The sequence below is a fragment of the Harpia harpyja genome, chromosome 11 (assembly GCF_026419915.1).
Source record: "Harpia harpyja isolate bHarHar1 chromosome 11, bHarHar1 primary haplotype, whole genome shotgun sequence".
NCBI lineage: Eukaryota > Metazoa > Chordata > Aves > Accipitriformes > Accipitridae > Harpia > Harpia harpyja.
Genome location: NC_068950.1, coordinates 34,528,713 through 34,552,251, shown reverse-complemented (window position 1 = coordinate 34,552,251; position 23,539 = coordinate 34,528,713). Strand labels below are relative to the sequence as shown.

At 44.7% G+C, this 23,539-nt stretch overlaps 1 protein-coding gene across 5 annotated transcripts in view; it reads right to left on the bottom strand.

The window, feature by feature from the left end:
• Nucleotides 1–23,539, bottom strand: part of RNF220 (ring finger protein 220) — a 227,998-nt gene that overhangs the window by 22,035 nt on the left and 182,424 nt on the right. For all 5 annotated transcript variants that reach the window (XM_052800408.1, XM_052800411.1, XM_052800410.1 and 2 more), the window contains 4 exons: nucleotides 12,287–12,383; nucleotides 11,164–11,250; nucleotides 9,394–9,449; nucleotides 7,533–7,611 (listed from right to left, as the gene is read on the bottom strand). In XM_052800408.1, the coding sequence (XP_052656368.1) occupies nucleotides 7,533–7,611; nucleotides 9,394–9,449; nucleotides 11,164–11,250; nucleotides 12,287–12,383 (319 nt within the window). The remainder of the gene's footprint in view (nucleotides 1–7,532; nucleotides 7,612–9,393; nucleotides 9,450–11,163; nucleotides 11,251–12,286; nucleotides 12,384–23,539) is intronic.

Here is a 23,539-nt window from a genome sequence, read left to right as displayed (position 1 = left end):
TACATCCAAACGGCCGAAATAAACAGGAAATATCTATGCTACTACAGCAGCACTTGGATTCATCTGCAGCCTTTTAAGGGCTTTACCGTGCAGGTGATATGCTTTCCAGAACTTCCATTCATGACCACTGATTGGAGGTACACAAGGGCAACACGATAACACATCCTCCAGACAGCTTCCTACAACTGCTGCTGCCGCCCTAGAACTTTTACGCTGTTGCTGTTTCCTTTACGGGGAAAGAAAGGATCAGAATTAGCATCATTTAAGGTAATCATGCCTTCAAAAAGAAACATGAGGCTATTAAAGGAGGCTATGGCACATTAGTATCGCATAACCAATTGTGGTCTCAGAGCTGGAAGAGGAAACCAGCAATGCAGAGGAAGGACAGGTCATGAGCCGGCTATCTGAGGGAAAAGCAGGAACGTTTATGCAACTGAGTGGGAAAGAGCAGCTTTTTGCGGACAGAAACTGTCAGAAAGGAAGAAAGAAGAAGTGAATGGAGAAATAGGATGAAGTGTCCGCAGTGGTGGGGAGCAAGTAAGGTTAGGACAAGTACCGACACTGAAGTGAGGGCAAAAAATCAACATGGATATTAAACTACGTTAGTTACATTACTTGCAATTAACACTGCTTCTGTAAAGGCAGTACTAGGTTCTGTGTTACAGAGGCAGAAGAGATCTGAAAGCACAATGAATTCTTTTGTCATTAAATTCTTTGGGAAATCTTTACCAAGCTCCAAATAAATGCGGCTTAGAACTCCTTGCAGCAGTAAGCTCCCCTCAGTGGTATTGCAACTGTACACGCAAGCGTAAGAGAACTAATTACAGACTCTACAGTTGTCCCAGACGTGGTTTAGTGAGAAGTAATACAAACTGGTGGGGTTTTTGGTACTATTTCATATTTATACTTACTAACTATAATCTAAGAAATGCATAAACTACCAAGCGCCATAATTACAATCATCCTGTTGTCATACAGCAGCTGGCACAGCATAAACACTTACTGAGTCCTGCCACAATAGTCAGTAAGTGCCAAAGAAAGCAGTAGCCCTATTAATGCCAGCATGCAGACAGCCTGCGCAGCCAGGGCTGCCCTTCAACAGATGCATGAGAGCGACAGCAAACTGGCAGCGGATGGGACACAACATGATCCCTTTTCTGCTCTTCAAAGGAACATTTCCATCCAAACAGGGAATGAAGCCTATGTAAAAATAATTGTTACTTTTCTCTTGAGAGCATCTGGGCACCGTACAAATATTTCCTAAAAAAAAAAAAAAAAAAAATAAAAAAAATCAGTCCCTGCCTCTTAATTCTTGCAGTGTAGGTAGGAGATGTGAATAAACAGTCACATCCTCAAAATATTTTCAGAACAAACACGGCAGGATCTACAGTGCTCCATCAGAGACATTGTTAAACACAACAGGCTCATTTTAGGGACGAACCCTCTCTCTGACAAGCTGCTCACACATCTAAGGACAGAATTCTTCTGCTAGAAGGCAGCTGTTTGTGTTTTATAAGCTAAAGTTTCTCTTACCTATGGAATAACTCCAATATTTCACAGGGAATCATCATCCATCTAACTGAAGTACCCTCTAACGGACCATCAGCCTCATATCCCCTTTGAAATAGCACAGCTGAGCACTTGCTGGGCCACGATTTATTTTTTACCTTCTAAGACATCTTGCTAACTCTATAGCTCAATAGTGACAGTCGAATTTCACACTGCGATAGCCCCCCATCGATTTTTCACTCCCAGGAAGCAACTCCACAAATTAAAGTTAACAGCATTTCTGAAACTAAGAAAAAAAAGAAAAGAAAAAAAGAAAAGAAGGGGCAGGCAAAGAGACACCAATGGCAAGATGCCTAAACCATGCCCCCAGCATAGGAATAAAATTCCTTCCTGGGGTTTTCACCAGTTATGAGACAGGGATGCTACTGCCCCTGAAGCTGGCAGCCACCTTGGGTTTGCAGATGCTTCAGCTCTAAAACATCACAGGTTCAACAGACTATAAGAGTCCCTCCCTGTATGAAGATGTCAAAATCTACGGAAAACTGCCCCAAGGTATGAGAATTAGACCAAACCTTTGGCCACAGCTGCACTAAACAGAGATACCACCTTCCCCCAGGTCTAAGCTTGTACAGTCAGCCTGCCTTGCTGAGCTTCATTAACCACTAGCCTGTGATGAACCACAACACTGATACAATTTCAGTTGGCGCAGTGGTAATAACGTTTGATACCATCACTGGCACACGCAACTTCTACTGAACAGTTAAAAGAGGGAGTGGAATAAAGAAACGCAGCCCAGCACTCTGCTTTTCACCATCACAACCTAGAGGATGAAGGAATGCCAAAGTCTCACTTCATAAAGAAATGGAACATCTACCTATGCACCCTTTCAACACTGAACAACAGTATACACTACAAGAACATATTACATGCTACTAAATTACTGAAAGGAAGGACTAAAACCTAATAAAGATAAAAATCTGGACGTGAGCCAGCACAGCCCAGTAGTGCTTTCTCAGCCTGGCTTTGACAATCCCACACTTCAGTTCAGCTTCCTGGATCCTGTCAAGTTTACATGGGCTGATCTAGGACTCGACCCACCAGCAGCATCATGCTCTTTCTTAGCAGAGCACAAAGGGTTATTTCATTTATGACTCAAGTTAATTTTTTAATTCTATCTTTGCTAGACAACATTCTCATCTGCCACCAAAGCCTATTAATGGTGTGACACTATGGAGAAGGGCTGGGGAGTGCTTATCCTCTGGTGTGAATTCACAACAGCTTCTGTTTCCCTCTGACACACCAGCTTAAGCGTGGCTCCTTCCCTTTCAGGCTTCTGCTAATCCTCTGGCTTCACACTCTGCTCTCATCACAACCTGCCTGCCCGGGAGCAGGGTCCCCATGACAGACGCTGCTACCTCCCTGACTGCTCTCACATGCTTGACTCTTTGCACAAGGACCCCAAACTAAACTTTAATTTTAACTGATGCTCCTTCCTGTGCTGCCCCTCTGGAGCCGATGCTTTCGGAAAAGCTGGTTTGGAAAGAGGTGAGGTGGGGGGAAGGGGAGGAAAGAGGAGACAGGAAAAATAAAACAAATACAATTGATTTTTGTCTCTAAAACCCTCTTTTTAACCCAACGAGCGTCTCATCCAATGAAGCATGATGAGCATGAAGTGTTATATAAAGAAGATAATTATAAAGGGATTTAATGCTTGGCAGGCTTGTATCGCAAGGTTTATAGTGGAGGTAGCATACTCACTTAAACAGCCTTGCGTCTGGGTTTGCTATTATGCGGGCAGCGCGGCTGGGGCCAAGCGGAATCAGAAACAAGATTTGTTTTACGAAAAAAAAGAGCACAGCCCCTTCCCACCAAGGATGGCAGCTCCAGTCCCACCTCCTTCCACTTCTGTCCTATCCCTGATTAATGATGTTGTCTGCCTGATTTATGACCCACCCCAACAGATTAGAGTTTCCCTCTTCAACCTCCCCCCTTTTACCCCTCCTAGAAGGCACAGCCACACTCCGCTGGAAATATTAGAGAATTATTAAATAAACATTCATACGTCATGTCTCTTCCCATACTGAGCTCATCGTAGTCAACGCTCAGCGGCGGGGTCCTGTTTGCTTTGGGGCTGACACCAAACAGCTGGAGTGATTCATGGAGAGGCTGGCTACAATGCTCTGTGCCATATATCATGCTCGCAGCGCTCCCTGCCCCGGCGGAGATAAACTGATCAACCACAACGGGCTGGAATGAATTTATGACAACACAAAATTGAGGAAAACAAATGGGAGGTGACCCAGTGGGCCACTAACCCAGACTCTCTCGCTGGCCTGCAATCTAGTCTGGTGGCAGAAAGCAAAATTGAACATTGGCACTCTGAATTAAGATGCTGGCTTTTAACCCCAGGGAACCTCGGTTTCAAAATGGCACCAGACCCTCGCAGGCGGCATCTCGGGAAGGAGGGGGGAGGAAGACTTTTTGTGGGGAAGGTGCCTTTTGCAGTTCTCTGTGCGCAACAGTGCTTCAGCTGAGAGTATGACGTTGGCGGAGGAGTCAGGGAGGATGCCGGGGCAATTAGGGACTGGCTGCTCTCTTTGAGCAAAGCTGCATCTTGAATCGAGGTAAAGGAGCGTTGCACCAGCTCAGCTCTGCCTGCCAAAGACCCCAGGCGGTGCGATGCTCCTTTACCCCATGAGCCTTCAGCACCCTAGGGTGTCTCCCAGACACCTCAGGTTGGCGAGATCAGAAAAGCTCAGCAGGGCTGAGACACCCCACAGTGCTGGGAAGGAGAAGTGGGACCAGTACCAACTCTCTCATTACTTGTGGCTGCCATCTCAAGTTCAATGCAATGCAGATGATGTCAACGGTGAGAAACCTGCCCGAGCTACCGAGGACCTGGCATGGCTGCGAAGGAGAGCTGGGACCAGCACCATGTCTCTTATTACCTGTGGCTGCCATCTGAAGTTCAACACAATGCAGATGAGGTCAACCTGCCCAAGCTATTGATGACCTGGCACGGCACAAGGAGTGGGGCAACAAATGCAGACTGACCTCAAACCCTGTCTAGTCATTCTACATGCAAGAGACTCTTCCACAAAAACCTAAGTTTAGATTAAATTAACTTGCTCAAGCAAAGAGCTTCAGCTGCGTGCCAAAAAGAGGACCGCTTGCTGTACTGTATTAACAGATTAAAAAACAAACAAAACCACACCGCTCTCCTTGCCTAGACTTATTTTTGGAAGAGGGGAGGGGGAAGGAACGTCATTCTTATGAGAGAAGAATCAATACATGAATCACTGCTAACTCTATTAGCCACTGCTCTAAACGGAGAGCATGGCTGACACAGGTGGTAAGCCATGTGCTTCTGGACAATTTAAAAAATGCTAATCAGATGCTACATGGGGTTTAACATGCCAATCAATAATGCTCAGATTTAAAGGCAAAAATTAAAGTTACAAACAATGGAGTAAAGTGATGCTGCCAAAAACTTCCTGTAAGCACCACCCAAAACAAGAAAAATGAAACCAATTTAGCTCCAGATTAAGAAACAGGAACTAGAGATGAATCAATTTAGCCTGTTGGGCTGGGTCACCATATATCATGGCTCAGCAGTGAGTGGGAAGCAGCCAGACAGTGTGAAACCCTTCCCCCCTCCTTTTCTGTAGGCTTCTAGCTCTGATCCCTGTTATCAATTAATTTAACAGAACCCCTCTACACAGACAAGCACACAGAGCATTCAGACTCCTTAAATGGCAGGACAGAAACTATTTATCACGCACGAATCTCAAAGGAAAGAAGGAGAGAAAAGAAAAAAAAGCAGCTAGGAATTCTCCACCTGAAACACCATCTTGTTTTCTGAACCTCGGTGAAATAAAGCGCCTTAAATAAAAGCTCTCCCTGATACTTTCAAAAAATCAACATTATTGGAAAGTCTCAGCAAGACACTTAAGGCTTTTCCTGTAATTTCTATTGGGTTTTGCTGACTTTTCGCACCTTTTGTGGACCTGAAGCTTTAGCAGGGCAAGGTTATTGTGGAGCAAGGTGTGCTTGCATACACGTGCACGTGTACACACACATACACGCTCCCCCAGCTTCACAGCAGTGTTAGCATGAGTGTTGTTTGGAAAGGATTCTGGGATCCTTCAAAAGGTGCTAGCTAAAGCCTCTTTGATCAGATTATTAAAGCTACGTCAATTTTATCACTTGAGCTCAAGTGTTCTGGAAAATGTCAAATCCTTTCAGCTCCTGCAGTTTAAAGATTTTCAATAGGAGTGGATCTGGGAAGGTGGAGGGCTGCTGGGCTGACAGGCAGGAGGCCCAAAGGGAAGCCAAGCAGCGGCAGAGACAGAGGCTGACAGATTAGGCCAGAAGGGATGAGTCCTTGCCACCAAGACAGCATGCAACGGTTGGCTCACTCTAAGGACAAAGCTGCTTCTGCACTGACCTGTGAGCTACCAAACTCAGTGGTCCTTGGTGAAAGTCTGCTCACCAAGAAGCATTGAACAGCAGACAGCCCATGTTTGGGACATGCTAATAAAAAGCCTTGTAAGAAGGAAAGTGCCAAGACAGCAAAGCAGTGTTAAAGTTTCCTCTGCAGCTGGGAGTTTCCCCAGTTAACCCCTGACTGTGAACATAAGCTTTGCCAGGCTGCCTGAACTGTTGGAGATCCTGACATGTGCCAGGGACACAACCTCTCAAGTCAGGACCGGAGGCAGGAGGAGAACAAACTACATTAAAAAAAAACTTGCTGTAAAGTCAGCTTAATGCTACCACCAGATTTTTTTCCCCATCCAAAATTATCAATGGACCTCGTCCCCAAAATGTAAATGCCGTCTGTTTAAAACCCACAACTATCTCACTGCTTCCACCTCATTCAAGCTGTTTTGCCTCTCACTTGATCTTGGGGCAACATTTTATGTCAGGCAATAATCAACTTAAAACACTGCCCTAGCCCAATTAACGCAGTCCATAGCAGTAGTGAAGAGCCTGTAGTTTTAGGCTTGGATTGTCAAATCTGCCTGAGTTGTAAGTCACCCTAGCAGCATGTGGAAGGAGGCTGAGGATAGAGGCTGTTACTCAAATGCACAGTACAGATGAAACCATTTGTTTCTATCCCGGACTAGGCTGCAGGATAGCCAGCAATCAGAAAGGGACAGGAAAGGAGATTGCCAGAAGCCCCTGCACTATTGTACATTCAAATGCTGGGACTTAAAACTCCCGAATCAACTGGAAGGGCTGCAGGTAAAAAACTCAGGAACTGAGACATTATTTCTGTTAGCAACCATAAAAAGGTGAAATCTGGGTCTTAAGGGAAAAGAAATTCCCTCAGTGAGGCTTCTGCCTAGTTATGGCGCTGCTGGGATCCCCTTTTGCTAGAGAGATGAAGGTTGGAACATGCAGGTACCATGGAGAATACAGAATAGAGACCATGTGAAGGACTGCCCTCAAAAACCAAGATGCAGTGATAAGGTAACTTCTGCAGTAAAAGCAGGATCCTGTGACACATTGATAGCAGAAATCTTGCAGGGGGAATCAAAAAAGTCAAAGCACAGCTTGACAAGCCAGTTGCTTTTGTCAGGTTAAAGTGGGTTTGAATCTTCACCTCCTGTCCAAATTCCCAGCTCTAGTCTAGGCGGTTATGCACCACACAACATATTTGAAAACCCACCATAACTAGAATATGGTGGAATGCATGGATATATCTATTTACATATTTTAAAAGAAGGCAATTTGCAGTGGAGAAGCCTTTTGGAAGCTGCGCTCAATTCCTTGTCACTGGGTACCTGCCCATGCAGATATTTGGGGGAGAACTCCCACAGGCCCTCTGTGGACACAGCAGTGGCAAGTCAGGACACCAATAGCTCCAACTCCAGGCTTCATGTTGGAGCACAGCTTCCCTTCTCAGTGGTAAAAGCTTCAAATATGCCTACCCTCAGACTAGCACTGCTTCTGGGAACACCATTTGGGATACTACGGTTCCTTAGAACAAGAAAAATGAAAGCTCTTGACTTTACACTCACTTTTCAATGTCACTGTTCTTACAGGTCTTCTGCATGGTCTCCTGTTTACTGCTTTCACCATTACTCGTTGAGGGCATTTCTGTTGAGGGACGAACAGACAAATTAGTGAAGAGAACATTTGATCATTGCAATGAAATAGTCTAAGCGAGTTACAGTTTCAGAAGCAGAAGACCCCAGTGAGTCATTTTCATGCCGATTCTCGGAAAGAGAGAGAAGAGACCGATGCTACGTGTCCCTGTCTGGCAGGGAGGCCCTCTCTCTGGACAACACAATTCTATGATTTGGGGCTGAAGATACAACCCCTACTCTCTCCCCACTTCATACTGACTGACCCTCACAGATGTACCAGTTGTTCAAGCCAGGATTTAATTCAGAAAGGTTTGATGCAGCTGCCATGCCAAAGTGTACTTCTAGAACGGTGGGTCCGGAACAAATCCACCCAGCCCAGACCCTGCTCTCAGCTTCTCCCTTTTTCTGAGACCCCTCAGACACAGACAAGGATCAAAATATATGCAAGGTAACTAGTACGACAGAACAGTCTGCTCACAGCTCTCCTAGTACTAGTAGTCCCATGGCTCCTCCCAGTACTGGAGGGGATGTGAGATACCAGTTGGAGATGAGCCAGATGAACTGTCCTGGGGCCAGCCCCTGGGCTGTAGGTTCAGCACTCTTGCTTCAGGTAAAAGGTAGAAAACAGCTCATAGCAAATGCCATCAGGGCTGCTTCCTCATCACCTCTGTGGCTGCAATTACTGAAGCTGAACACACCTACAAGCAAGTGCTCCCACATCACAGAAAATAAATGTGATTGCCTACCCCACAGAAGAAAATGCCTGCGATAGATATCCTATGTTCTCCATTTAATCATCCTGCCCTTGGCAAAACTGGTTCTACCCACCTCCCCCTCCCACTGGCAAGCAGTTATGTCTTATAGGTAATTTCAAGGCTGCGAATCAAATGCCCAAAGCATTACAGTAACAGAACAGGGAACAAAATCATTGGGACAAGTCTCTTCAGGTCGCTGAGCTTCAGTTCCCTTCCTAAGGGAGCTGGAGCAGCACTGTCCAGCTCTGGAAATGGATTTGGCATCTACAGCTGGAAAGCGCCAAGTTTTATTATTCTCATATTTCCACTATGTTGCTGCTTACACTCCAGTGCTGCTGGCATTAAATAAGAAAACCCAGCAGTTGAATGGGTTTAACACCCCCCCCCCCCTTAACGCTATGAGCTTTCAAATAACGCACACAAAGGTACAATTTCACATGCACTCGTTTACTCGTTTGCTCTGGAGTCTCAGCTACAGGTCATGAAGTAGGACAGAAACTAGAGTTCCCACTCTAAAGATGCAGGCTTCACAGCTGCAGGCTTTTCTTGCCATACAGAGGCCAGCAAGGACAAGACCTACCCAACAGATCATGACACAAGTCTCTACCATACTCTTTTAAAGAAGGGAATATGCTAAGAAAGCAGTTGAAAAAAATCCCAAGCAACAAGAACCTGCGTAGTTTAAAGCCCCAGCAGCTGAACACCACCATCACATAGTCAAGCTCTGATGGCTCCCTCTGTGATACAGCAGTTTGTCTTTTAGTGACACGACAGCAAGTCAACCCAACCCCTATCTCTTATCACCATACCAGTTAAGGTTGCATTTTTGGGAACTCCCCTGGCTGCTGCTGACTACAGTTCATTGTGCTGTAGAGTTTCAAAAAGGTAGTGTGATTATATGTGCATAAATATCTGCTGGTAATGTGCAAGAGCATTTGTAACTACCATTTGCCTAATTACTGGCAATCAGAAGACATGGAATATCTATCTGCCCTCCTGTAGCATACAAATTAGTAATTTACAAGTTCAACACTCACCATCACTGGCCCATTTAGAAAACTCCGGTGTTATTCGAGTACTGGGTGTGCCACCACTAAAAGAGAAAAGGGTAGAATGCTAAAGGTTGAATAGGGAAAGTTTTACTGCTCAGGAAAAGCTATGCCTTCCACCCACGACTTCTCTCTCAATACTTCTATGCATCAGTCTAGGCTTCAAAATGTGAGCGGTTGGCCTGCTGCAGGAGGTGTTTTAGTGCTAGTCCACATTTCCACCAGTCTTGTCCCAACCTGCACTTCTAGCTGCGACCTCTGCTGAAATCACATGTGGGTTGTGATGCTGACTGAAGGCCTGGGATTCAAACAGCTCCTGTGACCTAAGGCTCATTTTTGAATACACAATTTCAAAGATGAAAACCTTAATTGTGAACAGAAATCCTCTGTGTTGCAATAGCTTCTCCCTTTAAGAATAACTACACCTTCATAAGCCCCATCTTTTCCATCTTCCCATTTGAAGAACAGCAGCATTGAAGTACAGACAACTCCTAACCCTATCCATTCACTTTTAAGCCAGTAACAGAGACTGTAAGAAAAAGGAATCTTCTGAGCAGGCTGCACACCTGTGAAGGGATAACATTTTAGCTCTATGTGCTGAGACAGTTGCACTCAAAAGGTAACAGGCTCATGCTTCACAGCATCAGCTACCCTACTGCATTTCTACAGAAATTTGCCAGAATTTCCAAGTGTTTTTAAAAGCAACATCACCTCTCCTGTTTTAGAGATGGGTAAACAAGTCCAGGAGACATGCAAGGACCTTGCCCAAACAGCAAAATTTGTTAGGTGGAAGCCACATGAAGGAACTGGGTCTCCTGGCCTCAGGTCCTCAGTCATCTCACTAAGCACTAAGTGTCCACAGCCACTGATAAGGGATACCCCGATATTCTTCTGCTACAATACCACTGTCCTGGCTGCAAAGGGACTTCAGCATCTTTGAGGCCCTCCCTGCCTATGGACTAGCATGGTTAGCAAAGTATCGAACAGACCAATGGTTTGGATCCAGTGTGGCAAATGCCACTTTTCTATGGAGTGGAACCTAATTTTGAACTAGTGTTTGTGGCAGGCTAAGCAGTAAGAAAACTTCATTTCAGTGCCCTATCAATCACTTCAACCCTGACCTCACAGGATCACTCAGTAAAAGAGATAGAGGGGTAATTTAAGCCCTGTTTTATGCAGGGCAGAGGGCTTAGAAAGCAATCCCTAGCTCATTTTATTTGCCTGAAATGCTTCCCCAGGCGCCCTGAACACTGGCTGCCTACATTCTCCACATATGTATGTGGGCAGAGCACACATCCTGCCCCAACCCCAGAGCTGAATGCAGGATTAGTTTGTGTACCCACAACACATAATGGGATGCAATGAAATCATACCCTGGGTTTCAGACTCCTAATGTGCCGAACAAGATTCAGATGGCATCAAGCTATACTACTACAAAGAGGCCACATTTCATTGTGAAGCAAGACGACGCGTAAGGCCTTAGTACAGCACAGTTTCCCCATGGCCAGAATTCACCTTCTGTCCAGCACTGTTGAGGGAGATGGCAGCACTGGCTGGGCAGTGGGGTGGTTAAGGGAAGCAGAGTGTGCAGGGAGGCTTTATGAGGCTGCACAGGTAGAAATGGAGAGCCACTCATCACACTATGCTTTTTTGTAAGTCTCTCTCGTTGTGACCCTTGCATTCAAGTGTATGGGTATTTTCCACAAATTGAGATTCCCCAAAAGTAATGAAAGCAAATTAGAAAAGCACAGTACTTACTTCAAAACAGCACCTCGGAGCGCCTCCCTCTCTTTGGCTTCACCTGGCTCTTCCCCAGTGCAAGGGATAACGTCTGCCTCTGTGTACCTGAGCACAAGGGGTTAAGGAATGTACAGCCTGGCTGCAGACAGTGGAAAGGCTTTTGAGATTGTTAGGACACTATCTGGGATACAGAACAAATTCATTCCAACTGGGAACACCTCAAAAGAAGAGGGCCTGGTATCCATGGAGGGGCTTGCTTTTAAATTCTGGATTAAAGTTTTGTTTTAGGTGGAAAGAAACAGAAAAGTCTTTTGACAGCAACATGATGCCACAGGCTCTTAGAAGGGGAAAATAATTCCTCAACCTCTGCAAGCCTAACTTGCACAATTCCACTATTTCTGTTTGCGGTACAGAGATCTTTTACGAGCTAAGGGTTGGGGCTTCAGCCTTAAAGGGTGGTACAGATTTCAGTAAAATCTATAGCTATACATTCCCCCTCACCACAGCTAAGTCAATGTCTGACTAATACCCTTGTAGGAATTCCTCCCTGATGGCTGTTACAGCTGCTGCAGGGCAGAAGTCTGCCCACAGCTCTCCCAGAGCTGTGTCTGAAGAGCCTGGCTCCCAGATGGAGAAGTTCACAAAAACTGCCCTTAGTGATAGTTCTGCCCATGAACTGTCTAATGAAAGGAAAAAAATTCAGTCTCTCAAGAGTGGCAGGTGAATAGTGCTTGAAACATTAACTGCACAAAACTCCTGAAAAGAAAGGGGTGTCTTGTGGAAAATAAACTCAATTCCTACCCATGAAGCAGGAAAAGCTATCCATATGAAAGAGACCCGGATGGAGACAACAGATCGTTTCTGAAAAAGAAGAGAGAAACACTAACTTTGATCTCCTGCAATGTCTCCCACAGACTTCACCAACTGGGTCTGAAGCAGTGCTGCACCAACAGAAGGATCTCAAAGGGAGTAACTGGGAATCCCTCCTAGTTCAACTAACATGGTAACTGGAGAAGGCAGTGTCATTTCCAGTAGGGCTGAACACAGATTATTCACCACTACCCAGGGCAGTGCTGTATGAAAGCTAGCTGAAGATGCACCTCTAGGTTCCCTCTCAGTAAGAGCCTTTCAAAAACGATACTGTGGTTTCCCATATTCAAGTGTGTCGTCTCCATCCACATCCAGATCGGCATCGCTGTCTGGATTCTCCTTGCCGCTGCACATGATAAACCCAGAACCTGGAAAAAATAAAAACACGTGGATGAGCATTTGAACTGGAGATGAAGCGCAGGAGATCTCCTAAGGATGGTGCAACAGCATCAGTCTGCAGGCTGTCCTTTATTCTTAACAGCCTCACAAAAGGTACCATCTCCAAAGACTGCACAAGAACAATTTTCAGAAGACCGCACAGAAAACACTCACAGAAATGCTCTAAAATGCCCCTCAACACTGAAAATAAAACATTCTTGACCTTTTGCTCTCCGCACCAGTTATTTTAAAGTTGAAGGCACTGGAAGGGTTTTTCTCAAAAGCAGAAAAAAATTGAAGCAGAATAGAGAAGACTGATTTTTCACAGAAAATAGGGAAGACTGATTTTTCATAGAAGTGGTTAACACAAAAACTACACTACTAGCAGGTAAGAGAAGGCCACGGGGACATTCTGAATTAGTCCTTAATTCAGATGCAGAGGGCAGGCACAGGCTGAAATACAATTAGAAATACCTTTTTTCTTTTTTACATGCATTTAGTCATGGCTTAGATTTTAACAATATAAAACATTTAAGAATAGCAAACCTGTTTCTAGGAGAGGGGAAAAAATATAAAAATATCAGACTCCACAGTCATTAACAGCTCCTTACAAGCACTTCTTATGTAAGCAAATTCCAGTGCAAGTCAACAAGAGTCCTGCACTTCCAACATGGGTGGATCAGGCACAAGCCCAGTCCCAACTCCAGCAGGAAGCAAGCATAAGCCGTTCCACCTGAGACTGAACTGTGTAACAATTGCCACTTTCTAACAATATATACATTTATTTTGGTTCTCAAGTATTTTTTTGACTGTTATTGCTGATTGTAACCAGGCTTCTTTTAATTCAATCTGTGTGCAAACACCTACAAAGATGAACCTTCACAAGCTATTTGCTGCTTAAGGTTTATTAATAGAAGGGACACTAAAGACATGTATTTACTCTTTATGAGATCTAACACTGGACATGCTCTCTCCCATGATATTAGAAATTAAACGAAGATCTCCCGAATCCTAGGGTGGTGCAAGGTCCTCATTCATGTTCAATTCTGCAGCAGATCTAAGTTGTTTGGGGACATCAGCTATGCAGACAGACAGACAGCTCACTCTGGCTGCCTCCAGTACGCTCCTTCACTTAGCATCCCAATGTCCAGGCAGCAGACCTGGTCACCTGGCTCACAGACTGCTGGAGCCTGAAAGACCTGGCACATCCAGAGGGCTGGTGACCCAAGTCTGTGGCTAGACCAGGGAGCACATCCCACCTGCAAACACTTAAAGAGTAAGGCAAACATAGCCTTGGCTTGGACAAATGCCCCACAGGGGTTACATTTCTGCACTGTGAATGTGGTTCTAAATGCAGAAGACAGGCTAAAGTTAATGTAGAAGCACTGAATACAAGGTTGATGTCTGAAGAAAGGACATTCCCAAGCATTAGGTAGGGTAGCCGTTTTAGTGCTACAGATGTCTGAGTCTGTTCACCCCACTGGGCTCTCACCAGCACACTTACACAAGCTTGTGCTGTCAGCAGCAAGCTTGCACCTTCCCAGCCCAGAACAGTGAGCTGTATTTCTAACAGTCTGCATCTGTGCAGGCAGAGAGCAGGGCAAGGCGAAGGTCTCATTTCCAAGGACACCATGCAGACATAGTTCTTTACTGTCGCTCTCTAGGAATGGATGCTCTCGCTGATTCATTAAGCCCCCAATAAAATTTGTTTATATGGATTTGATATTTCTCTTCCCTGAATATAAAGAAGGTCCTTAACGAGTGATAACCGTAGCATGACAATGATTTTAAGACTAACCTTTCCCTGGAAGCATAAACTACCTTTTACTTCAAAGTAATTACCAGCCTTAATTTTTAGCAGAGGTAACAAAACTAGCATCGACAATGCAGAATCCACTGTCTGCAGGAGCCATGCTTGTAGGTCAGCTCTGCGGTGTCACTGGGGCAGCCCTCTTCCAGCAAACCCCCTATAAAGTGTTTCACATACTGGCTGCACATTGCCAGCCAACACATGTCACGAGCTGCCTTCTCTTGCTGCAATGACTCACCTAGTAAATCTTGACTCCTTCAGTTCATCACAACGTTTGGAAGAAGATTTAGAGGAGTAAGAGAGACCTGTCAAAGAAGCTGGATAGTCTTTCAAAGCTGCCTTAGAAGTCACAGTGGGCGATGGGGTGGTAATTTACAGGCATGGCATTTAACCTGCAGTAACACCATACCCTGCACCTGGCATTACTTTAGCCCATCACTTCTCAAAGGCCATAAACTTTGGACACACAGGTCTTCATTTTTCTTGTAGCTGTGGGAAACACAAATCATGCAAAGCTGGAGCTGTGACTTGGCCAGTCCCGGAGGTGATCTGAATGTTAGCCAGACAATGAATACTTGGAGCAAGTGCCTTGGGAGGGGGGGAAAAGGTGTCCAAAAGAGTTGAACATAAGTGGGACCGCTCCCTGTGTCTCTCTCTCTGCAAGGATGCCAAGCACACAGCAAAACATGCACCTTTCCATCAATTTTGTTTCCAAGTGACTCAAGCCAACTAGTGGTTTATGGTTAGAGCTTAAGAAAAGAAGATCTGCTTACCGCGATACAATTTACAAATATTAAGGCACCTTGACTTTGAAATCCTGGCGTCCTTGCTCTCAAAACCTTTGTACTTAAGAAAATCCCTTTTAAGTCTGAAAGGAAAATACTCCAGAGCTTTTGCTGAATCTAGCTCTATAATAGGAACAACCACACTGCCAACAGAGTACTATCCTCCCTACAGAGGGAGGGTACAGGGGAAGGGTTTGGACAGTACATGTTATGATGACAGATAGACACTGGGATGATCTGGTACAGCATTTCAGTCAGAGAGGAGGGCATAGCAGAGAAGTTCATAGGTTAAGATGAGGGGCAGGAGAAGGGCAAATTTTCTTTTCTGATCAAACAAGACTCCCAGGCCAGAGCCTAAAGGAAGCTGCAATAAGGTGATCCAACTCTCAGATTTTCACCAAATATGCATTTTGGTTGGTTTTTTTTTTTTTTTGAACATGAGTAAGTGCAATCCCTTGCAACACAGTAAAAAAAACTGATTCAGAAACTATATGCTAAACAAAGTAACCTCAGTGTACCCAGAAAAGACTTGTATATAAGTTGTGCTATCAGTTTTAGGAGTTCAGAGGCTGCTTTAAAAAACAGGAAAAACCAACATCCACAAAATATGTTTCCAATGTGAATCAAAAGGTCCATAAATCCCAGTACTACCACTGCATGCTAGAGAACACCAAAGAACAGGATGCAAAGTTTAGTCCAGCATCACCTGCAGAACAAATGGCTGGCCACCAGCATCCTAACGCCCTTTGATTTGCAGCAGGGATGGATTTTGAGGCCAGTTCCTGCAGGCTGGGGTTTGGTGCCACAATTTCGACCTGACCCTCCTTGTCTAACTTCCTGGGGTTGCTTCCATGCACAAAGCCAGTGAAAACACCCACGCAGCTGTTCAAATATTTGACGTCTGAACTGCTTGACATTATTCATTCGTCTCAGGCTCATTCAAACCAGATTTCTGGACAAGTGCTGTTATAAATGGATTAAGAGGACCACTAAATGCAAGGAAGGCCCAATAGGATCACACCTGCTTCTCACTAACTCAGCCCAAGTGTAAAGAGGGCTCACAACTTCCAGCTCCTGCCGGCAGCATACACTGCTATCGAGGAGCAAGGAAAATGTGAAATGGAGCACAGAGGGTGTCAAGGAGAATAAAATGGCCTTTGCAACAGCATTGCTTTGGACCTACTAGAGGAGAACAGGAGCTTCCAGAAGACCCACTACTACTACACTCAGGTGATTTGCAATTCAATAGCATGCACTGGGAATGGGGAAGCCTCCACCAAGGCTTGGCTTCTGAAGGTCACGCAGTAATTCATGGCCATCAGCAACGCTGCCTAGATCAGACCTCTAAAGCCAGTGCCACTATCCAGAGGTCAATGCTCGGGACCAGAACTTTATCCCAACATGTAAATCTGACAACTAAATGTTAAGTTGTGAGTTTGACCTAGGAATTCACAAGAGACATGATCTGTTATTCACAGAAGCAGCTGCGACTCTTACAAGGAGAGTCACCTAAGGCCTGAGAAATGTAATTCCACATGTGAATTTGAAAACGCTGCTTTCAGAAGAAAAAAGAACAAACGAAAATGCAGACTCTCCTATATCTTTCCCTTTCCTTGTTGAAGAATTTTTTGCTCTTGCCATGCATTTGCTAGGAAGCAACCACTTGTCATAAGCTGCCAGCCCCGATACAATTAGCCTCCTGATGCTAAAGCAGCACAATCCTCTGACAGTCTTAATCCCAGCTGCCTCCTTAAGGTCCAGACAAACAGGAGTGAGCAGGCAGGTCAGACGCCAGGGCCATTAAGCAGAGAAAAAACAAAGTTACAGCTCTGTCTCCAATCCCCATTGCTCTTGTAGCCAGGTGCTCTGACAAGCAATTCCAGCACTGGTATTGAGTGGCACCTCTATAAACCCTGTGACAGTTTGGGAGACAAACTCCCCCATCAATCAGAATGTACCTATCAAGATCACTTACCTAGAGCACCCGCCACCCTCCAGCACTGTGTACACAGCTTTGCTTGGGCTGGCCTCGAAGCAGTCTGCCCGAGCACCAATTCAAGGTAGTTCCTGAAAAATTTAGGTACTCTACACAAGCAACAGTGTTTCTGAAATACTGACTCAGAAGTCTGAAAAGCAGAAAAAATTCATGTGCCTCTTTGCTGCCGCCAGGCTGCAGGCACTGGCAGACTACAGGAACCAGCTGAGCTTGAAGGAGACTGGAAAATGCTTCCCGTTTTCTTCCATGTGCCTATTAATAATGGCTGGAGATAAATCTCATCAGAAATGCTTTTCTTCCCCTTTCCGTAAGTTGTCATAGCACTTTTCTTTCTCCTAAGCCATCCCCTATGCCTAAGCATCCTCTCTGACCTCTGCACTGCTTCTTAAATCTCACTTCCTTTGTGCAACCCCCCCGATGACCAGTCATCTCATCATCTCTCAAGTGAATGGTGGCTCAAGCTAAGATGGAGAGTCATTAACATGATATATAAGCAGATTCACAGAACAGATAGAAGGGCCTCACATTCAAGTCCCTCCTTTTCTCCATCATGTTCAGTGGCAGATGGTCAAAGTGACAACATATGCTGCTTCAGGTGTCGGCAGCACTGCTGGCTTCTGCGCAGGCATGAGCTCACATGGAGACTGGCAGTCTCGGGAGCAGAAAGGCAAGACAACCAGACCAGTGCAGACCCAAACAACCACAGCCAAATTTCATCAGCACAGGCAGAAAAGCACAGACCTACTGTGCCTCACCTCTGCACCTCAACTCCTATCTGGGCAGATAAACTCAGTTTTGGGGGCCAGCTGTGCTGTATACATTTAATTATCACTTCAAACAAGAGTGAGGAACAAAACTAAAACGTTAGTATTATTATTTGCACCACCATTATGAATGCAGCTATGAGATGCTGCTCATGCAGAGGATCAAACTCATCTGTACAACTAGCGTTTCTCCTGTTTGGCCCCCAAGGAATGGGGGGGTATCAAATCTATATTGGAAATATTCTAGAAATCCAGAATTTTGTGTAAATTCTGTAAGTGGGTCTAAATCCAAATCCATCTCAGGGGCATGCAGCTCTACTGGGGCCTGTGTTGGCTCGGAAGAGGCATTCATTCTGCTTGCAGGTAATTTACATGTGTTCAGGAAAGAAGAAAAAAAGCCTCCCATAAATCTCCAGAACTGTAGCCTTTGCTAATTACACTCCTTGCAGTGACCCCCTTCTGCACAACCTCCCTTTCCAGCACGTTCACTCTATTTTCTTAACGAAATGTCACTCGTTGGCTTCTTGGAGAGTAAAAACAATGAAGGCAATAAAAGTAGTTTATGCAGACACACGGCCAGGCCTCACACACACTTCCCAAGAATGGCTCTAAACTGGGTTTATTTCATCAGCTGCTGAAGTATCCCAAACTAGTACTAAGAGGACAAGGTGGCATGGATGGCATTTTTTTTTAAAAGGCGTTTGGGAAGAAAGGGAAAGCCATTAGAGATTCTTGAAAACAAGAGGAAGGCAGAGATGAGGCCATGCTGAACAACAGTCTTTCTGCAGATCCGTAACACCTCCCCAGCCATATTTTTGGACAGTGGAATTGTTCCCCCATTTTTTTCCTAGCACAAACAGGAACAGAAGAATTCTTCTGGTGACTTTCCCAGCCTGTTGCACGAAAAATGACATTCAGAGGCCATGAAAAGCTGCTTACAGGACAAGGGTTTCACTTCTCTGAAGCCAGATCCATTTCAAGCAAAACAGTAATTTACCTGGAAAACTGACAGCCAACTGTGTCCTTACAGCGTACACCTGAAACAGCAGATGCATCCATCTGATGCCATCTATTAGCTCCCACAGAGACACAAATGGGCTGCCAGAGACCTGACTGCTTACCAGTGTCTCGGACGCTTATAGTGATCTTTGCTAATAGATCAGAGGAACAGCTGCCTTTAAAGAAAGGGGCCATATAATTTTACGACCATTAACATCATTTTGCAGCAGCGTGCTGAACAAAGGGCAGGAAAGCTCTGCTGTACAGGGTAAGGGCCAGCTGCTGCAAGGCTCAGGGAAGAGGCTTCCCCAGCCCTTGCAGCACCAAGGAGTATTCCAGAGATTTCTTTAATGCCTCTCTGTAACCCATTAGGTAGGGATTGTGGCTGCAGAGGGGAAAATGCACTCAGACCAAAGGGTGTGATCTGGTGTGGCCATTCATGCATGGTTGCCTCCTAGAGCCTCATGCCAGCGTGATGCACTAAGGTGAGAACAGTCTCATATTTATCTCAAAAGCTGCTCTTCAAAACCCAGAGCTGAAGTACAAAAGCAGCAGCAACAGCCATGGTCTTTGCAGCTACGGCTCGTTTTCCACAGTCAGGAAAAGGTGGATCTGAAAGCTTTTGTTCCCCTGGGGAGAGGGTGGAAACAAACAAAAAAGGAAAAGGGAGAATTAAAGTAATCTTGAATCACTAAGCAGATTCACATCACTGGATCAATAAGCACCACTGACAGGGATCACAGGAATGTCGCAACTTTGCCAATAATAAAGCAACACAGCAGAGCTTGGAGGATGACTTTTCTAAGGCAGCCAAGCATGAAGCAGCAAGGCTGGTGAACAGCTGAAACTGACACCCTGGCTTACAGCGGGCCACTGCCAGCGGCGGGGCTCAATGCAGTTTGCTTTAAATAATGATGAGCACAGAGATTGTATTCATGGGGGAAAGGCAGCCAAGGACTGGAAAAACCAAGGGCTAAATTTCACGGGCCAAACCCACATGCTCTTCCCCCCAAACTAATTCTTTTCTAGGTTGGAAAGAAGAAAGAAAAATCAGTGCTAATTTAATCAATTGATCAGCCTATTGATTGCAAAACTGGAGCTGCTAGTTAGCCATGTGCTGTAATGCCCTCAACTCTGAAACCACAAAACACACCATTGATTTCTTCACTTCCAGCTCCAAAACAAGAAATAAAGCCGGGCTTTCAGCAGAAAAGCAACTTCCTTGTCCAGGGAGAAGATGCAAGCAAAGGAGAAGAGAGGCCAGGAAACAGGGACAGCCGCATCTTGCGAGGTTTAAACTGAAATTAGTTACAGATGCAGTCACGGTGTCTTGTGTAAACTCTATCGATTGGGTGGCTGACAGTCTTGGGAGCCTCCATACTAGGACAATCAATCCGGCTGCAGTGTCACCTGCCACTTTGCTGAACAGTTGACAATGCAATTATCCAGTGTGGAGGCAGGGAGTTGGCGTGTGTCAAACGCAGTTAGCCACTTTCCGGGCGCTACTCGATAATGCATTTCACCGCCGAGTGTAAGAGACGACATGCGGAGACAGGAGCTGTTTAGAACCATTGAGACCCGTGCTCCTTTTTTCCTTTAGAAAAATCTCACTGCCCCTGACTTAACAACTGTATTCTAAAATGCTATTAAAATCACGTCAATCAACTATTGTGTGCTTAAGGCTGAAGTTTGACCTGAGTGTCCAAGAAGTAGGTTGCAGTTCTAGCAAAACTGTAGATGCTTGGGGAAAAAAAAAAATTATCAAATGACTGTCTTAAAGCCTGGGACTTTCAAAACCAGAGCAGACAGACCGCTAGAAAAATGGATTGCAGAGAGCAGCTAAGGAAGTGCAGCAGACGGGACTGGAAGATTGTATGTTGCATGTCTGAGATCTAGGAAAACTGAAGTTTAAAGGGATGCTGTCAACTCAAAACCCAGTCAGTTTCAAAAAATTGAGTAGTTTCAGGTGCTCTACCTGCTCCCTTACTCCCCCTGCCAATTTTTATGGTGTTACAACTGCATTTTCTGTTTTCCTTCTAAATAAATTTTTTCCTCCTTCCTCTGTTGCTGGGCGACAGACACCCCTTTTCCTCCCCCAAATACGACACACAATACTGTCAAATGGAGAGAATTCCCCTTCTTCCCACAGAAAATCTTTTCCTAGTTAAAGTGGCTGTCGGCATTACATAAATCAAACAGCAAGGTTTAGTTGATTGTGCTTGTTTCAGCTAACGCGTTCTGGCAGTTTGAGCATAAAAATTAGGTTCTTACATTTTTGCATGCGTTCAAGTTAACGAAAATGTACTATCAACAATCAGGACTTAACAGCTGTAAGCACCAATTTTTTTTTTTTTCAGTTAAAGCGATTTTTACTTTGCCAAGTCCCATTGATTACTTTGTATTCCAAAATGAAGAAAACGCTGTTCCTTGAAGCATTATATGAACTTTAAACATATATCGAGCATCAATCACACGGTGGGTCATGCTGGCTTTTGTATGTAAGGTAGGAATTCTGAATTTTTTTCTTTTTAAATCACATACTATTCTCATCTGTTTTTCCTGCTCACTAAAGGCAACTTCTGATATTAATATACAGTACAATACCCAAGAGACATTTATTAGCCACAGAATCCCTCAAATTCTATATGTGGACACAAATGATGGAGCAATAGTCAGGTACAGCCCATCTAATTATTGTATATAACACTATGTAAACAGATCTGTTAGCATTTTTAGGTCAAGTATTACCTTATGGACAAGTACTTGCTCTCAAAGGAGAGAGGTGCAAACATTAAGGAGTGGTTGGGCTACTCCATCAGACTAGTACAAAGTACCGTCCTTCAGCAACAGAGGGATTACCAGGATTACCACCATTTTACACAAGAGCTGAGGTAAAGCATACGAGTGCTCTGGGACTCAGCAGCCCTCTAAAGGGGGGATAAGGCATAGAATAAGCACTTGAGAAACAAGAAATTTATACATCTTGCCCATTTGGAAGCTTACAGCAGGTAGAAGTGACCAGCAGAAGGTAGCAAACCAAATATAGGAAGGCTAAAATGCAAGGACTGAGAGGCTGGGAAGGATGCTTAGATGTATAGATGCATTCACCTTGGAGACTAAGTAACAAGGGACACTGACGCTGGAAATGTGACAGAGAAAGGCACTGAACTGAGCTCTTGCTAAGCGGGAGGAAGATTAAGAATTTCATTATGGCAAAGATTCCCTATACTCTTACCACAGCCTGCTCTTGCATCCAAGTTGAAGTTTGCTTCAGCCTGCCAAGGTAAAATGAATGAATTCTGACTCATCTACACAGAAATGAGGAAGATGATTCTAGTTACTAGACCATTCTTCCAAAAGCCCTAAATATGCCAGCGACATCTTCTATTTCCCACACAGTCTCTCAGGAGAAGTCACACTTTTACTGCTCAGCTCAAATTCTTTTGCTGAATTTGAGTAATGAGTTTATACCCTCTTAACTAGTATGATCTTAAATGCAGCCTGAACCTCCTGGCATGGAAAAATGGAAAGTCTCCTTGCCTCCTGAAGCTTTCCTGCAAGCCTCACTATATTTTATCTGAAGAAGAGGGCACAGCTGGCTACTAGGTGAGATTCTAGAGCAAGATTTTTTAAACTCTGTTGCCAGCTTTGCTACTATCTTTGTAACATTAGGGAAGAAGCTTCTCATGTGCTTCAGTTTCCACATACCTGTCAAACACAGATTTTGTGGATTTTTGTTGTAGAGTTTGATGTTCATGAAATTGTACTGATAAGCACAACTGAGTTTTTCTCCTCATTGTGGTTTAACCCCAGCCAGCAACTAAGCACTACACAGCCGCTTGCTTACTCCTCTCCTGGGATGGGGAGGAGAATTGGAAAAAAAAGTAAAATTTGTGGGTTGAGATAAGAACAATTTAATAACTAAAGTAAAATAAATATAATACTAACAACAACAATAATAGTAATGAAAAGGAATATAACAAAAAAGAAAAAGAAAAAAAAACCCAGGAAAATACAAGTGATGCACAATGCAATTGCTCACCACCCACTGACCGATGCTCAAGCAGTGATCCGCCCCTCCCGGCCACCTCCCCCCAGTTTATATCCTGAGCATGACGTTCTATGGTATGGAATATCCCTTTGGCTAGTTCAGGTCAGCTGTCCTGGCCATGCTCCCTCCCAGCTTCTTGTATACCTGCTTGCTGGCAGAGCATGGGAAACTGAAAAATCCTTAACTTGGGATAAGCGCTACTTTGCAACAACTAAAACATCAGTGTGTTATCAACATTATTCTCACACTAAATCCAAAACACACTGTACCAGCTACTAAGAAGAAAATTAACTCTATCCCAGCCGAAACCAGGACACTCCTCTATTTGGAGCTTTCTGCCAGGCAGTTACCAGACACAAGCAAAGTCACTGTGTCCACAAACACCTGCTGCTGAGGCAGGAGAATTGAAAAGCATCTACTTAGATTTTGAGGACAGGACCTCACACTTGAGAGCATGCTTCTAATGTTGCATGTATTTAGAAGGAGAACAAACTGGAGGAACATATAGCTATTGCCCCGATGCCCCTTCTTGGACAACTAACCCATGCTGGACAAAGGCTGGCCTACATTTGCTGCTCAAACTAAAGCACATCTTGATTCTGCAGAGATAGAAAGCCAACAGTGGGACTGCAGCCATCTGCTGGAAACTTTTAGACATTTTAACATAGTCCCGCTTTCCAGGCAGCTGCCCTAATTGTAGATGACATGAGATCCAATGCAAATGGACACCCAAGGATAACT